The 18,995-nt window shown below is 39.0% G+C and overlaps 1 protein-coding gene across 1 annotated transcript in view; it reads right to left on the bottom strand.

Annotated features, from left to right (window-relative positions):
* PCDH15 (protocadherin-related 15) overlaps nucleotides 1-18,995 on the bottom strand; it is a gene marked incomplete at its 3' end in the record, with an annotated part of 234,661 nt that overhangs the window by 191,417 nt on the left and 24,249 nt on the right. Inside the window, exons 2-3 of the mRNA XM_010002259.1 lie at nucleotides 15,660-15,674; nucleotides 14,561-14,626 (exon numbers count right to left, since the gene is read on the bottom strand). Of these exons, the coding sequence (XP_010000561.1) occupies nucleotides 14,561-14,626; nucleotides 15,660-15,674 (81 nt within the window). The remainder of the gene's footprint in view (nucleotides 1-14,560; nucleotides 14,627-15,659; nucleotides 15,675-18,995) is intronic.

Below are 18,995 nucleotides of genomic sequence, written 5' to 3'. Positions count from 1 at the left end.
CTAATTTAAAAGCAGAGCTCCAAGGCTGGGTGCAAAGTTAGAAGAAAGAGTACAAAGATATAAACTACTAGTGTACTTAACAGTAGGTTGGGAAGAGAAAAAAAGAAAATTAATCTGAATGAATGCATTAAAAATAACAGCTCAGAAAAAGGAGAATAAAGCTAACAGAGGATAAAACAAAAATAGACCTTCACTGATTTAAGGTATGATTAATTTAAGTGGTGAGGAATTAGTAAAGTCAGGTGAAACTCACTAAACGGACTAAAATTCCCTTAAGAAAGGCAAATTTATTATCTGAATTTAGTCTTTGAAATTTCTATTACCTTAAAGCAGTACAACTAAACTACATCATAATTAGAGGGAGGGAAAGCAAAAAACCAACTGTGGGAGCTACAGCGACACAGTGCAAAAAGGGAATCAAAGCAAGGGACAAATCATGATTTCTGGTAAACTGAATCAAGTTTAGTAAGGCAAAGCCAGAACTGAATTGCCCAGAGCTCTCTGGGGTAAGCAAAAGTCATTCTGGAAACAGAAACTGATAAAAACTGACCCATGACAGGCACATATGGAGAGCAACCTACATCCAACTGTTAATTGCAGAGAGGAAGAACAATTCATGAAAGGATCCCTCAGAGGGACCTAGTAAGACACTTCTCCTTGTAAAAGGGAAGAGGCACAAGAGGCATTAAGAGTGGGCAAGCAGGTAAAAGTGCAAGAAGGAGAGAGGAATTGATGAGGTTTACCCAAGAGAGACAACCAGAGAAGGGAGGGATCAGATGTGACCCGTGTCCCAGGCTGCATCCTTTCAGCCCACCCCTTCCTACACTGGGTGGAACTATGAAAGACTGGGATGCATAAATTAGAGGCTGGGGAGCTGCATGTGAAGGGTAATAGGCAATCAAAAATAAAGAAAAGAAACCAAACCAACCAACAAAGAAAAGCTATCAAAACAAACTGACACGCTTGAAAAGTTAGGTGCTCCTCTCAAGCTGCTGGTTTCCTCAGGGATGCCCTTTTCAGAAACTATTAATTCCTCATGTGGAAGATAATTTACCAGAGAATTGCTCTTTTAAACTTCACCTTGTTGTGACAGTGATAAAACAATAGGCCCAACACAAATGTTCAGCAGTGCATTTCAGAAGCAGTATTTGCCAGATTTTTCATTGGTCTCATAAACCATCCTGAAAAATCAAATTTAATGCCTGGCAGCAGCCACGGATAATTATTCTTCTGAAAAAAACTAATATACATTTGGGCTGATTTAGAACTTGGCATAAAATAATTAAGTGAAGAAAAAAAAAATTAAATTATGGCCTACAAGCCTCAGTCTGCAGAAGTTTGGTATGATTTTTATTCTGACCACATTTAGTATCCAGCCAAGCCTCTTCACTATGGTACCAGAAATGACAATAAAAAACCTGATGGAAACCAGCATAATAGCACAGCTCAGAGTTCATGGCTGTCAATTACTCTCAGAAAATACCTGATCAGAAATAGTTCACTCCTTCAGACCCTAGAGTGGACAACAGCTCCTCAAAACAGCTACAGAAGAAAGAGCTTATTAGAGGGAAAGAATTATCACTAGGAACAGGCTAATGGTATAAAGTAGAAGCAAATACCCAGAAGGTCAAGACTTGATTTATTTTAATCAGGCTGTATTTTCCTAAACAGTTGCAGCAAAGGATAAAATGTAGAGTACCACAGTAATGATGAAAAATGGCAAGTGAATATTGGAAAAAAAAAAATATAAAATTACCAGAGCATGGAGGATAACATTTGGCTTGATTAACATGACTGAAAATCTAAAAGGATACAAGGAGTTTTCACATGAGACTATGTAACAAAAACAAAGAAATGGTTTTTTTTGAGCCAAGCAATGATTTTAAGGGCATAATTTATTGAATTATTCCACTGTTAGAATTCCACTCTGCTAATCTAAACAAGCAGTAACTTAAGAGTTGTTCTTATTAGTATTTCAAAATAGGAAAAGTGGAAATTACTGATGTTTGCAGAGGAACCTACCTTAAAAGCACAGGGAATTACTATTCCAACTTTGCTAAGAGCAGCTGAACATGTTGAGCTTTCCAAAAGATGGGTGGCAAGAAGCAACCCTGTAAATTGGGGCTCTCCAGGAGAAGCAAGAGGAGCCAGCCTACAAGCACTCTAACCTTAAGCCCTACAAACAATTAAAAAGATGTTCTGAATCATTATTTTTTTTTCCAAGTCTGGGATGACAGGCAAAAATGAACACAGTTGGAAAGGAGAGAAACCATGGTTATGACAATGGGATTTGCTTGGAAACCTCTCTTCATCCCTCCTTCAAGTAGTTCCATAGTCCTGCTTAGTGAGCTGTCATTTGTAGTTTAGTTTTGTAAATTTTATTAAAATTCTTTTTATCCAAGAAAAAAAAAGGACACTAATTTGGGATCCTATCACTGTTGAACACAGAATCATTAAGATTGGAAGAGAATTTCCTGATTGAGTCCAACCAAAAGCTCAAAAGAGCTAAATGAAGGAGTAAAATGCATTCTGGGCTGCAGAGTATAGACCATGGTGTTTGACACCAAGCACATATAAAAGGCCATTCCCCAGAAGGCAAAATAAGATCCATTTTCTCCAACATCAGTGGCAGACCTTTACTGGTGACATAAGAGGAGACCTGAGCTCTCAACTCACCCTGTATTCACACTGCCTGGGCAGGACCAGTTGGGACAGCCCCAGATCTGATCTTGCCAGGGAGGTGGCTAAGGCAGGCTCACTCAAACCTGCAAACCCTCCCTTCCTGCTTCTGACACTGCTTCTGTGAAACTCAGCAAAGATTCTCCTGCCCCTTGCTACCAGATGCTTAAATCTATTCCTGGCTCTGCCACTCGTTTTTCTTGGCATTCATGTAAATGTCACCATTTCCCACAACAGAGAAAGAGTTGCTGATAGGAACAGGCAGGGGAGAATATAAAACAAGAGCATCTGACTTATTGGTGGGTAGAGTAACAGTACTACATACCCATGGCAAGGACAGTGACATGCTCTGGGGAGAGTTTCTTCCAGATGAGCAGATGCCAAAAGTAAATGATGTTTCCACAAGAGGAAAGGTTTCATTACAGGAGAACTTGCTAAGAATTAATTTTAAGTCATGCCAGTAAAAGCAGAATCACTTGGTGAAAATAAGGCAGATGAAGATTTCAATGCATCATTTAACTTACTGGGCTGCCCCATACATGCTACTCTTGCTCCTGAAGGGATTTACACAGTACCCACTTTTAGCCATGACAAAAGGAAGGGAAATACACATCTCCACAGGTAGTTTGTGACACCAGCATTCTGCATTCAAACCTATGCTGTGCAAAGAAATTCTGATGATATTTCCAACTCAATGTGAACAAAGATTTCAAAACAACTTCCTTTCAAAGTTCACTAGTGCCCCCACTTTGCTGGCAAGGAATAAGAAAATAGCTCTCTGTTTATCTCCTGTGGGTGCACATGCTAGTTAATAAACAGTAACTCCAAAAATAAAGTGATAGCAATACACAAAGCACATCACACTTCTGCCATTACTACCAGAGGACTGATTGCAACAGTCACCTCCCACTTCCCAGAGAAAAAAAGATTTTGAGCAGGCTTAAAATACATTAAATAGTTCTATTCTTGCACAGACCTGTAAAGGAGAAGATAGACAAAGAACACTGATAGTAAAATGACATTCAGTGTTTCAAAATTATCTGAAAGTAGTAAATTGTTCAAATATGCATTTCTTCTTTTGCAAAGAGTAAACTGACAACCTGAGAATAGGAATAGGTCAAGTACCATAATTTGCATAATTGAGTCCGAAGACTCAGACTGTCATAGCTGAGCTGTTCACAAAGTTATAAATCAATTATGAGCAGAATTTCCACCCCAAAAAATAAACTCAAATATATTTTTAGCATAATCATTATTCACAACAAATACACCTACCCCAAAATGGAGTTAAATATTCTATCTTTGTCATTGTAAACATCGACAGAAGGGAAGAACTGCTAATTACTCCTACAGTAATTCAATATTTAGTGAACTAAACTCAGTATCCTGCCATTGACAAGTGCCTGTGGGTGCAGTGAGACAGTTGTCAGCACATAGATTTCAGCAGATGCAGCTTGAGCCAAAATGTGACACTTGAACATGTCTGTGTCCGACGCACTGAAATCAAAGTAGTTTTGATGGCAACATAAAAGTCCTAAGAATCTAGAGGTGATGAAAATAAGGGGAAAAACCTCTCAGCCCTGAAGGTAACTTAAGGCCATCTATTTCACCCCCCTGCCAAGAGCACCAATACCAGGTTAGGATATTTTTCCAGACAGCTGAATGCACAAAACATTGCAAATAAAAACCCACTCAACTCCATTTTCTATCCTTAAGAATAAATTAATCCATTTCTAAAAGGATAGCTTATTTTCTTTCCTAATTTCAGCCCAAATTATCTCCTGCTTTTTGGCCCTTTGATTTATTTCTTAACAGATATGATTAAAAAAAAATAAATCACTGAAGAAGGAGAATTGTAGAGATTTTCAACAAAAGCTATGCATAAATACTGGCCACTGCTGATGTCTGTGCTCATGAATAAAAGTAGAATAATAAGCTCATCCATTTTATAGCTTCTTCAATCTTTACACATTTGTCCTCGGAAAAATACGTGAGTGTGAATTTAAATCTGTGGTATAAAAATAGCATTAGACACCAAATAGATTCATGACTTTCCAATGAAATCGTTAATACCAAAATCCTAACAATCTATAACTTTAGAATGGAAATGAACAAACAGGCTTGAATGAAACAAAAATAATTTCCATAAATTTAGGCCTCTCTTCCCATCTCATTTATTTATAAACTAAATCAAATTGTCTGCTGAGAAGTGGTACTTCCTTGCAGTAGTTCACATTTTGGTTTAAACAACTTAAGACAGAAATCTCAACACCAACATGCATGAGCCAGCTGCTAACATGAAGAACAGAAGGGAAACCACAAATACAAGTTAATAAAAAAAAAGAAAAATTCCATATTCCATCTTGTTGATGACATTTATTAGCTGAGTATAAGAGAATTTTCTAACTTGTAGTTCTTACACTTATCCTTTATCTGCTTGACTCTGAGCCTTCTTACCTGACAAGGCCAGCAGCAATTTACCCTTTCCTGAAATAGCAATTTGTTCTGCTCTGATAATATTCCTATTGTTGCATTTGATAATGATTCTTGGGACAGCTGATTAAGACCAAATAAGCCTTAGCATTAATTGGCTCTATCTCTGAATACAAAAGGAAGACATTTTTCTCTCTGGCAACCAAGTATGCAAGTCATGACAGAACAAGAGGAATAGCCTAAAAGTAGATTATTATGCTCTGGCACATCAGCCAATTTTCCTCCATTATGGAAAAATTTGAGGATAGTCATTACACCAGAGCATTCAGAAAATCCTTGAGTGTCAAGTCAAGCCCTGCCAGAAGAATAAACCAGGTCAGCTACAGTTGAGTCTCTCCTGATATTCTGCACTTGCACCCACTGCACATCTCCCACCTCTAAGCCAAGGAGCACGGCAGCTGCCAGTTAGCCCCTTTCCAATGTACTGCTGAAACTTTCCTGGCTTGTACACTGTTCCCAGGGGATTTCTGCAGCCCAACTAACCCCTGTCTCCAACCAACACACTCCTAAATGGCACAGGTATGCCCTGAATGATCCAGAAATAGAGCCAGTCCATGCCAGGGCTGTGAGCACCAAGATGTGGACTTTCATTTCGGGTGGCCTCAGGACTGACTGTTTTGCAGGGGTACATCTAGACTCAACCTTAACCAGCCCATGCAACACTTGTTCATCTGCAAGACTCAGAAGTGTCACTAGGAAGCACCTAGTCCTGCTGCATAGGATGAGGCTGAACTATGTAGCACTCTGCAATGTGGTGACTTCAGTCTGCAGCCCTCAGGAGCAGCCCTAGCCTTGTGCCACCCATAAATCCATACCAATCCACTCCTCTTGTTAAAATTTGTCCCAAACCTTCTGAAAGGGTAGTTCCCTCTGATAGCAGTTACTTAATCTGGCAGATATTAGAACTAATGCATCGCCTTTCTTCCTATATAAAACTATAAAGCCAGAATTAACTCCTCACTGCATGCCCTAGTTTGACAAAATGTCATTATGTGCCTGAGCCTGATTCAGAGTAAATTTGTATGGCTAGCTAACCTAATGCTGCACACAGCCAGCATTAATTACCATAAAAGAGCATCAGCATACACATTCAGCAAAAGGCTACTGATGCTCACTGCTGCAACCACATGAGCCATCAGATTGCATCACTGATCTCACTAGACTCCACTAGCAAGTACCTCAACTTCTTTAAGCATTCTCAGACATTCACAGAGGACCCAAGAAAGCAGCAGTATCAGTGCAATAAGAGCAAGTAGTTTTACAATCAAAGAGAAGTTGAAGGTTTAGAAGCAAACTTGACTGAACTCCATTTTATGTTGTACATCCAGAGATTCATTTATTGGCTGCAAGACCTTAACTTACATATTACTAATGTACCATGTCTCTATCACTATGGAAACCAGTTTGGTGAAGGAATATTTTAAAAGGAATACCTTCCTCAGCTGGTGAAAGCCATCCACAAATACTTCAAGAATCACAGAATTGTCATGGTTGGAAAGGACCTCTCAGATCACTGAGTCCAACCATCAGCACAAAAAAACCCACAGAAACAAAACCTACACACCCTCCACCAGAAAACACCACCAAAAAAACTCCAACAAAACCAACCAACTAAAAGACAAACAAAAATACCCATTCCTACAACCTCGGCCACTAGGACATGCCCTGAAGTGCTACATCTATACTGTTCTTTAATATCTCCATGGATTTTTACTTCACCACCACCCTGGGCAGCCCATTCTGGTGCCTGACCACTCTTTCAGTATAGAAATATTCCTAATATCCAATCTGAACCTCCCCTGCCACAAATTCAGGCCATTTCCTCTGGTCCTGTTGTTACTCACTTGAGAGAAGAGGCCAACACCCACCTCCCTACAACCTCCTTTCAGGGAGCTGCAGAGAGCAAGGAGCTCTCCCCTTAGCCTCCTCTTCTCCAAACTAAACATCCCCAGTTCTCTCAGCTGCTCCTTGAATGACTTGTTCTCTAGACCCTTCCCTAGCTTGGTAGCTCTTCTCTGGACATGCTGAAGCACCTCAATGTCCTTCCTGTAGTGAGAGGCCCAGAACTGCACAAAGAGCCCAAGGTGCAGCCTCACCAGTGCCAAGCACAGGGACACTATCACTTCCCTGCTGTTGCTGGCCACACTATTCCTGATGCAGGCCAGGATGCTGCTGGCCTTCTTGGCCACCTGGGCACACTGCTGGCTCATGTTAAGCTGGCTGTCAACCAGCACCCCCAGGTCCTTTTCTCCTGGGCAGCTTTGCAGATACTCTTCCCCAAAAGAAGTACCACAGTTGTCTAAAGATGTGAGAAAATCTGTGTGTGGACACACAGGCAGTCGACTGAACAGTTTCTCCCTGGAAACATTTCACAGGAATGGTAATAACATATAAAGCAAATAATTTAATTTTTGTCCATTACAGAAATGCAATTGTTAACTGCTACAAAAGAAACAGTGCACCTAGTCAAAGTTGAATGCTGAGAGTCTGCAAGCTACTCTTTTGAGGAAACTAAGAAAAATCAATGCAAAATTACACTACATTACAGCTTGGTCTCTTTTCCATTCCCACCACTACACAAAACCAGCTCAGACTTCAGACTTCTTCTCTCAAAAATCCTTTGTTGATCTTTGAATGATAGAAAATAACAGGTGAAAATATGCTGGCTTAAAGATGGAGAAGCTAATAAAGACAGGAAGTTATAACTAACAAGATTATATAACTTAATAAATTCTAACACCTACGCGTAACATGCTAGCATCTGTACAGCTAAAGAGAACATCAAGTCCTCCCTCCTGCAGCAAGAAACCCAGAGCTGAGGTTTAAAGCTCTGCTCAATATTAGCCCTGGTAATCCCCATGGAATAGCTGCCAGTCTTGCTCAGGTGCTCAGGACACAAGGCTACAGCTCATCTGATTTATAACTTTATTTCCTCTCCATTGAATGTCAGCTGACTCACCTCATTCATGGTAAAGGGAAAGCTACTGTGGACAGTGCAACAGGTCAAAGGAAGGAGCCTTACACAATATTAAGACTGAACAGACCTACAGAGACCTGAACCTGCCTCTTCCACAGGGAATCCTTCTCTGGAAAAAACAATTTCACCAGGCTTGACCTGGTTCCTCCCACCATTGATGCCACACTACCACTTGATAGGAGTTACCTTTCTTCCTGCTCACTGGTGCTTTTCCTAATAAAAAGGAGAAAGCAGAAGCTTGAGGTGTATTGTTTGATTGTCATTACACAACAAATACTTGAGCTTTTAATTAGATGCACATGACTTGGCAAAACTTTCCAGAGCAGTCTTCCAACTGATCTTGGTTTGTATATTCACCATACATCTGCAAAGAGAGATTCAGGATGCTACCAAGGTGAAAACCCTTTTGACACCTCTCACCTCAACCTGTTCCCCCTCCTAAGACTTTACAGGGCCAGATCCCAAGATTAATTGCTGCAGATTTTAGTTCTGCTAATCAGAACTCTGCAACCCTTAAGATGTAAAATAACACAACACTTCTCACAATTAAATCCGAGTATTTGTCAAAAAAAACATAGTGGGTTTCAGTAATCCAAACACCTTGAGTGGACTTGAAGTGGACTTTTGAATGGTTAAAAAAGCCCATTAAATAGCATTTTAAACCAAATATATAGCTTTGGTGACACATTCAAAATGTAACTGCAAAACTAAAAAAAATCAGATAATGGAATTTTGAAAGAGCAATTTTAGAGACATTTTTGTAGGAAAGATGTACTTGAAGAAATTAAGATGCAGAAACATTCTTCCAGTCATGATTTAGTCCTCTTTATGAAACAGAAGAACACAAAAAGACCAGAGAGCTGCAACTTTTAACAAATGCTGTTCTCAAGACACCTGTGTTCAACCGCAGCAACTTCCCAAATAAGAAAATGCTATTTAACTTAATCCATTTTTCTCTTAGCCAAAATGTCTTAAGTCAGCCAGATGGGAATCGGCATTGGATCCATGCAGCAGATGGATTGCAGGACCCTTAATCTCTGAGGCTCATTACTTCAATTCCAGCCCACACTGGTAGTCACTGAAAATGTTATTAAGTAATGGCTGGTCGGAAGCCATCACCCACAGTTCAGAGGAAATGTATTGGCACACTTAGGTCTGTCTCAGAAGAGAGGCTACAGATTTGGTGCCTCTAGAGACATTTTCTTCAATCCCTGTCAACCATCCCTGAAAAATAAGTTAAAATATTTTGGTATGGCATGGGAATTTGCAGTGACATTGTCAATGTGCCTCAGTAATCAGGTCTATTCTTTCGGCATTATATGCAATTAAACTGAAAATAAATGCTTCCGATAGCACCAGGAAAAAAAAAAAAATAAAAAAAAAAATCAAAGCCTGGCTTTCTGCATATTTGTGCTGTATTTCACATTTAATCCCCCACTGCAGGGAGTTATTGATGGGGATTTGTAGTGATCACACATCCTCTGCCTCCCCAGGAAGTCAGGCTGACAAAAGATTGCTGCCAGGATTGCAAAAGATGAAAAGATATCAAAATAATACCAAAGCCTCCTACAGCCATGAAAGCTCATTCCGACACCTCTTTGTGCTTGCATAAATACCCATCATCCCCAGTGAGGGCTACAGAGAGAGATGTATGGAGAGGAGAAGGAGGTTCATGTAATTTGTAGAGATGGTCCAATTATTCATGAGCACTCTATAGCATCGTGAGGGCAGGGGGGAGGAACAAAAATGAAATCAAAACAGAACAGTATTCACTGGTTTATCCACAATAGGCAAGAACACAAAATATTCATAACTGCAGAGTCTTTATTATGAATGCATTATCAAGACACCAGATCATATTATTTTTCTAATTAGGGCAGGCCTTTCAGAGATACCTGGCACATGACTAGCATACTGGCTCTTAGCTAAGTAGGCAACTTCCACCCAAAACAAGGACCTGTTGGAATTTGAATAGTGCTTGCCCAAATTCTATTAACTCTAACTTTGAACTAAAACACAAACATCAAGCAGCTGGTGACAGAGGCAGAGACGTTCTGTCTGTGCACTTCTGGTGTACGGGACACTCAACATCCTGCAGCTCTGCAGCCTGCTTGCTTCTGCCCCCAGCCTCTGCCTTTTGTTTCACATTCTATTTTCATCAGTCGTACCTAGCACATCTCAGTTCTGCCTCTTTTAGAAACAAGTTCCCAATAGTCTACTTTAATTAAAAACCCTTTAAAAAAGAAACACAAGTAAAGCCTTTTAGTATTTTAGTATGCTCATGTTGAGGAAAAAAACCACAGGTACCTCTACATGAAGGCCCCCGAAAACCTGGGGGCCTTTTCATTGCAGCTGCAATGAAAAAGTCTGAAGTATGAATAATTCTCATTCTTCAGTCTTTAAAACAAGCTAAAACCACGTCTCTAATTCAGTAATGAAAAAAAAAGTACTAGTAAAAATAAAAAAAAACCCATACATGCAGAAAAATTAAATTTTGTTGTTAATAAGATCTCAAGCACTATCACCCATCAAGTCAAAGGAAGGAAAAATGAAAAAAGTAATTAATTGGTACATTAAGAAATGTAAAGTTCACCCCTTCTAGGATTCTTCACAGGAGCACAACTACAATCTATCATACTATTGTACCTAAGTGACTTGATAAAAACATACATATATCCAATGGTGGGAAACAGCCAAATTTTAACATCTGTGCTGCTCTCTCAGATCTTTAAAGCTCAGATATTCTAATTTAGCGTCTAAGAAAACAAGGAATAGTTATTATGTAAAATATTGTTATTCCCCGAGATTTCCAGGTCTCCAGACTTCTTGTGAATTAGAAATTATTGAACTCAGTATATTTAGAAGCAACATTCAACACACTGGAATGAAAGAGATCATTCTAAAGAGCAGGCTTTTCTGTTTATTCAGTTGCCAGAACATGATTAGTATGTGCTCTGGATGAAATAAGTTGTCACACAGAGGTGTGAAGTCAGTTATTGTTTTGAAGACAGTCCAATATGCAGTGGAACTGAAATAACCTGATCAGATTTCATATATTAAGTAATCTAGAGACATATTTGTAAATAATAGAACTTAAAGAGGTGGATTATTTCCCTGCATTTATTGGCAATTCCAGCACAAAGCTTGTTTGGTCACTGGAAATATATAACAGATAATCTGGGTATTAGTCAAATGTCTATCACTGCAGCTTTGCTATCACTTCTAACTAATATATATTCTCAACTTTCAGACTGAATAGCAAATTATTTGAGGTAATTTTTGCTAAACTACTTTGTTGACTCCACATAGACAGTAAATGCACTCACCCCTTTGATCCTGGCATCACGATCCATGATTTTGACTTTCAGGCTGTGTGCTCTGTAACGCAGCAACTCCCAGTCCTCATACCAAAGATCCCAAAGTACCAGATACTGGTATTAAAACATTTTCTTCTAACAACACTTCAGCTGACCTTCCTTATTAACATTTATATCCTCTATCTTTGTCCCCTTCTCAAGATTTTTACAAAGGTTTTTTGGTTTTTTTCTCTGGTGGCAGAGCTGTATTGATTTATTTATAACTCCTTGCCATTTATAGGGATTCATCTTCTCACACTTGAGAAGGATGAAAGGCTACAGGAGATGAGCTCTGATAACCAAACTATTTCTTCTGAATGTAAGAGGGGACACCATGAAAATCTGAGGCCTTCCTGGTGTTGAGCCAGATCTCACCCTGCTTCTTTCACTGGGAACTCCAAGCAGTAGTTTGTGTGGAAGGAAACTGGCTGAGGACAGAGCTGTGGGGCACAAACTGGCACTGCAGGCAAAATGCAGTGTCACACAAATGGCAATGTACCCACCCCTCAGGGTACAACAGTGGCTTGCCCAAAACCAAAACATCACTGTATTAACTACCAATAATAACAACTAACAATAGTGTGTTAATATTTTGCAGCATTGATGGCATAGCCAGACACTACCTATAAACACCGTCTGTGGGCAGGTGAACACCACCACAAAAAGAGGAAACTAAGACAAGACAGGTGCTACAAAACAAAACCTGCTGGGAGCTCCTCCCCATCGTTTGCTGCAACTACTTTTCTGTTTTGAAGTATCTACATTCATTTTTAGCAAGACTCACGGGAAGACAATTACTTAACAGGAAGTACAAGAGTAGCAGCATCGACTCAGTCACTGAGCCTCTACACTGTACTGAGATTTCACTTCCATTCATTTCAGCACAAGTGGTTGAGAGGAAGATCCAAGTTACTTCAGCTAAGACAATGAATGGTTTAAGGACATTCCAACTCAAGAGCCAGCCTCCCAGGAGATCCATTTACTTCATAGATACTGTGACTTACAGATGAGGTGTGTCACTTCCACTAACTGTAATGCCAAATGAAGTTTCTTCTTCCAATTTTACTTCTTTAATGGGGAATTAATGGATCATAAGAATTCATCATAAATTAAATCATTGCAGATGAGTACAGAGCCTTTAGGATAGTCATACCTTTCCCCACCATACTCAGTTTATCCATCTTCCTTCCAGAACAAGTTCCATTTGAACAAGAATTTTAAACTTCCTAGTTTTTAGCAAAGGGTGAATCAAGCTTTAAAAAGGTGAGAAATGGTATATTATGCCATTCAATTAGAGGTTGTAAGCTTTTTTCTCTCTGAATTTTTGTTTATATTTCAAATGACAGAATGGCTAACATTTAGCCTTGTTTTTGGCTCTGGTTCCCACCACATTCTCCAGGTAAGTGCTGCTAGCACCTTAGAAAAAGGGCTATAACCCTTAGGTAGCTACACCAGTGCTACCTACGTATAATCAAGAACACTTGACACCTTTCAGCGAAGTGATACACTTAGTTCATAAGCATCATATCTCAAAACTCCTTCTATGGCTCATGCAATAAAAAAGATAAAGTCCAAACCCGCAGTATTGATTCCAGAACTTTGACATATTTAGGTAACACATCTGCCAAACCAGTTTAATGATAATGGACTAATATTGCAGCACAGATTACACATAAGTTCTGCTATTAGAGAGTAAAGCCCGTCATGGATGCTGTAATCACACCATCTAAACACTCTAATAGGGAAAAAAAAAAAGACTTTGTTTTTTCTTCATTTGATATAAGCATGATATAAACATGATACAGCTTCCATCTGAAATTAATATTGCATTGTACAAGTTACAGTTATGACAATGAGGCTGCATTACAAAACCAGAGCAAAAAGAACAAAGTTCTACTCAAGATGTGGACACTATTAACAGGGGAATTTTAGTTTGCTGAGTCCAATCATCAATTTTTAGTTCCTCGACTGCAAGAAAAATCAGCATGGGAAGAAGAAACAGCCTGTTTTTAGAAGCCACCCCAGTACCAAGTGAACAGGCTCTCCAGCACTGTGGTGCTGGCTCTCTCCCCAGTGAAACCTGCACACCCTTAACCATCTGCCCTCGAGAAACTCCAACAGCAAGCAGCTCCCCCAAGGACAACAGCAGAAAGGTCCAACCAGCACAATCTGGACTTGGTTCACCATTTCAATACTCATCTATGATAAATCATAACTATATGCAGCACACAACTGTGCCTCCTAGTTTACAAGGTCAAAAAAAACAACACAAAATAAAAAACAGGAAAGAGTGGTAACTTATTATCAGGAGTAAGAAACATCTGTACAAAGCCTTGACTCTGACAGGGTGAAGGGTATATGCTGCACAAACACAACTCTAGGTACATAGATCAACAATTCCAGAACTGCATGATTTGACAGGAGAATAAAAAGAAAAAAAACAGTAGACATACATTTTCTTTTGAAGTTTCAGTGACTAGGCGCAAGGAAGTTCTGCCATTTCAGAGTTGTCCATAAACTCATGTTGTTAGTGTGAGACAACAGGCAAGAAACCCAGAAGGCAGCAATATTCACGTCTATCAGGCTTCAAGGAATGAAGGTTTCAGCTTCACCCAGCAGCACCAAAACCAAAACCACAGACTGGCCATATCTTTGTCCTCTGGTAACATCATACCGACACAAGTTGTCAGGTGGCAAAAGGTAAACCGATATATTAGCAACAAGGGAGCTAAACTACTGATGTGTTTCAAATCATTGTGGTTTAAATACTTGCTAAAGCTACATGCATGTTCACAAGAGTTGTCTGGAGCCAAAGACCAAAGCCATCAAAATACATGATGTTTCAGAAAGAAATTACACCTCTCAAGGTTTTGGCTCACTGTCACCTTTCCATCCACAATCCCCATTACCAGGCTTTCCAAGATCAATCCTTAGATCTGAAGCACAGGGGTCCTCCCTGCGGAGGGGGATCCTCCACTGCCCCACACATGCCTCTGGGCCCTGCTCAGCAACCGTGGGGTGACCGAAGGGGCGGCAGGAAAACAGCTGCACTCACCGTTCCGACTTTCTTCATCAATAGGAACTATTGTGGCTGGAGGACCTGTCCTGGCCAATTTGCAATCTATAAAGATGAAAAGAGAAGTTATTTCTAATTCCATGAAGAAGATCTGGAGGTTTTGTTACTATTTCTTTAAAACAAATTAGCTTGTTTGGCCTACTGAAGACAATATTCACTTGAACACGACCTAAGCCTGAGCTACAACTCTTAGCTAAGTTACACTCACAGAGGATAAAAATCTGAGCTGTTTTCTTTATTACCCAGATAAACTTTATAAAGCAAAGGAGAATCTTATGACTAAGGATTTAACATCTCAGATGCTGATCTGTAAAACAAACACTGAAACAGCAAACACTTGACATGGTTCGTTTTGTTATCTCTTGTGTAACGCCTTCCTTTCCATATCATGAACACACCCATGGAATCATAGTCATGTACCACCACCCCAGTTTGATGGCTACACTATAAACCTGCTTGTGACTTGATCTAGAGATACCACCAGGGATCTCAGGGAAGCAGCAGTTCTTCAGGACTGAATTAATAGGACAGTAATTTAACCCAAAGAAATAGCAGAGAAATTATTCAAAGGTATAATTATAATTAAAGCTTCACAACAGAAACAAACATAATTGGAACTCAATTGCAACAAAAAGATCTAATTAAAGAGAATGAACAGAGTTTTAAATACATTCTAAGGAAAAGAAAAATTAAAAACAGACAAGCAATGTTCAGGAAGTTACATTTTGCCATCTTACCCTCATATTGCCAGTCTGGAGTCAAAAGTTTAGAGTCATCAATGGAAGCAGAGCAGAATAACGAAAGAAAATAAGTAAGATTTTGTTGTTTTACTCAAAAGATAGGTTCAAAGACTAAGCAGTACATGTAGAGCTAGCAAATGCATAGGTGTAGCCTGAAAATAGAGAAAAGCATGTATACCACATGTGATGACTGTAGTTTGTGAACAATTTGGTTTTCTACATTGAATAGAAATATTACCTCTTTCAAGCACACAGAAATAAAAGTTAATTAAGAAGAGCTTTTCATTTTCAAAGACCCTCCCAGTACCACTTCAGGAAGTTACATTTTGCCATCTTACCCTCATATTGCCAGTCTGGAGTCAAAAGTTTAGAGTCATCAATGGAAGCAGAGCAGAATAACGAAAGAAAATAAGTAAGATTTTGTTGTTTTACTCAAAAGATAGGTTCAAAGACTAAGCAGTACATGTAGAGCTAGCAAATGCATAGGTGTAGCCTGAAAATAGAGAAAAGCATGTATACCACATGTGATGACTGTAGTTTGTGAACAATTTGGTTTTCTACATTGAATAGAAATATTACCTCTTTCAAGCACACAGAAATAAAAGTTAATTAAGAAGAGCTTTTCATTTTCAAAGACCCTCCCAGTACCACCGAAACACTGTGATAAGAGTCAACGATGCTCCTTCCCATTTCACCACAGAGAACTGTATCTGAGATTGCAGTCCACATTTTAGGCATTTGGATGCTCCTCTGATCCTGCTGACAGAGCCAGAGCTGTGTGGATGGCTACATTTTTAAGAAATGACAAGTTCTAATTGGTTTCTAACTAAGGAAAGAAATGCTGGAGCATCAGTGCATATTTGTTTTTAATATTATTTTTTTTAGAGGCCTAAACACTTAGCAAAAAATGCCCCCCAAAAAATCAGCTGTAAATTAGACACAAGAGCAAGATGAAGTAGAATGCTCTTTCCCAGCTTACAGTAAAAATTGCACATTCATTGACTTAAAAAGAATTGCACTGCAGCTGATCGCAAACTACAATTACCCAGCACGGACAGACCCTATGAAGGAAGATTAAAACAGCAAAGGATTTATTCAGGTCTCTGTGTAGGTGAAGTCTCTACCTCTGTACCCATGGCAATTTCCTCTAGCAACAGCTTTGCTATTCAACTCCTGAGTTCAACTGCGACACCAAACTTTGGAACACCAGGGGTAAGGATGGATAGCACAGCATTCCTTGAGGCTGTTGGCTTTATGAAGAGCCAGAATGACTCCTGAGTTAATACTAATGGCAACAGTCACACAGCCATTACTTTTATTTTTTTAGAGACAAAGAGGCAAACCTTGCCCTGAACATTACAGACAGCTTGTGTGGGTACTCATTCCCTCTCCTCCCTTACCTCACTGACACTACTCGTAGACCTTCACAAACCCACTTGGCTTGCTATGCTAAACAGTCTGAATAAAACTGTTTCATGTACAAATTCTCTGTACTTATTCCTTTTATTCTTACAGGCTTCAGTCTGATACATTAAAAAAAAAATAATTAGTATTTTCTCTTGATAATTTAAAAGCTTTTAAAAGTTATTAACACAGCAAAAAAAGCATCTGAAAAGCTACACCTTTCATTTCCCTATAGCTTCCTACTACTGTGTACAAAGATAAGCAATGTTTCTACATTAGTTAGGAATTACTCTTTTTTCCCTTGTATATTTTTCATTGGATGCTATAAATACAAAAGGACCTTACCAGACACAACTCTTAGCATTTTCCATAAATATGTTATAATTTTCTAGACCTTCAGGTTCTGGACAGTTGACTCTTCAACTCTTTTTTAGGGTTTTTATGAATGGTCTTGCCAGTGACCACTGAACAGCTATCACTGCACACACAACCAAAGAGAAATCCAAAGCAGGCACAGCTTTGAATTCTAAAAATTGCATATGCTTTACCAACAGAATACTATTTTTTAAACAAAACAAAACCTAATAGGCTTTTTCCCCCTCACCTGTTTTTCATTACAATGTTTTCTCCTTGCTAGGTGTCTCAATGAAAAGTTGACCCCAATCAGGCCAATATCTAGTTCTGTTGGTCCATAATCAAATTATCAAAATTACAAGTCAATCACATGTTAGCAGCCTTTTCACAGCATTGCCAGATTTATATTCAAAGCAGTTATTCAGTATGCTTAAAATAAATGTTCAGCATTGAAAGCTGGATATAAAGGTTCTCAGAGAAAATGCAGCAAGGTTAAGCAGTTTTCAGAGGATTTATTGCAAGGGTGAGCAGGTGAAGCAATAAAATCTATCATGAGGTAAATTTAAATTAAAAAAAAAGATATTAGAGCAAAAGCCAAAACTATGTCATAGCCAGGGAGGGAAAAAAAAATAAAAATAAAGAGGATGCGTAGTAGAAAACTTGCTGGGGATTACCCTCGTGGCACCAATAAAAATATTCTGAAAAAATGTCCAGTTTTATTGCAGAGATAAGAGTTTACAAATTAATACAATTTCAACCATGGATGTACTAGCCAAATTCCAGAATGCTTGTTAAGAGGCCTGTCATGCTCCCTTCTCCTTCTCAAAGATCAAACCTGATCATGTTGCACATTCCACACCACACACTGAATAGATAAATTTAATGCTGTAGTGTCTTGGACAAATTTCCCATTCAAATGGAGACATTAATTCAAATTAAAAACCTTAAAGTTACACCTTGTGAATACAATCAATAAGCAGCAGCAAGACCTCAAAAAGCTCAAGCTCTGTGTTGTATCACCTGTTGGAAAATACACAAGAAAGGACATTCTTAGGTTTGAGCCAGGGGCACAGAAAGGTTATTCCTATCATCAGGAGGATGGAGATTCCATCCTATAAAGATGATGGAGTTTGGAATTATTTAGCCTAGGAACAGGAAAGCTCTCTAGAAATACACTTGGCTAAATATCAAGGAGGAAATATGAGAAACTTAACCTAGAGAGCAATAGCCATAGAAAGAGTGCCAGGAGAGCAGAGGAGAAATGGCTGCTTGCTGCCCACACATGCCCAAATGTGCATTTTCATTTTTTTTGGACTAAAACAGAATGTAGATCCTGAAACACTCTTCCAGAGCAGGAACAGCCCAAAACTGCAATGTCAGCATTTCTGAAACATCTTTGCTTATGACAAAGATGACATGGAATGCTCCTCAGTAATATTATGAGACAGTTTTCTGAAGTTTTAAATAAAAGTTCTTCAACATAAATAACTTCACCAGCAACAGATTTGCTTTATTTTACATAAACAAGCATGGATAACTGCAGCACCAAAGATGACACACAAAGGAAATATCTATACAGCCTTTGCTTCCCTGCTCTTTTGTTTTCAAGTGCCTTATTTCTGGCTGGTAGCCTTGATATGAATCTAACACGTTTTATCTACTCCAATTTCACACTGCAGCTTAGTACCAGAATAATGGCATGTACCTAGCCAATAATTCAATTTTTAAAACAGGACACTTTTTTCAATATGTATTTCTTCAAAAAGGAGCCCCATGACCTGTCAAGCAGCAGCCAGTAAGAACCAGCTGGGACCACAGCAGAGAGTTCTGACCTGCCACATACTGAACTATAGTCTATCAGTTCTACCTTTATTTTTTTCTAACTTTCTCAACAAAAAACAAGTTGTCCTTGGCAT

The sequence above is a fragment of the Chaetura pelagica genome, unplaced genomic scaffold (assembly GCF_000747805.2).
Source record: "Chaetura pelagica isolate M959 unplaced genomic scaffold, ChaPel_1.0 scaffold517, whole genome shotgun sequence".
Classification (NCBI taxonomy): Eukaryota; Metazoa; Chordata; class Aves; order Apodiformes; family Apodidae; genus Chaetura; species Chaetura pelagica.
The sequence above is the reverse complement of the archived record's forward strand: the minus strand, read 5'-3'. Positions and strand labels throughout refer to the sequence as shown.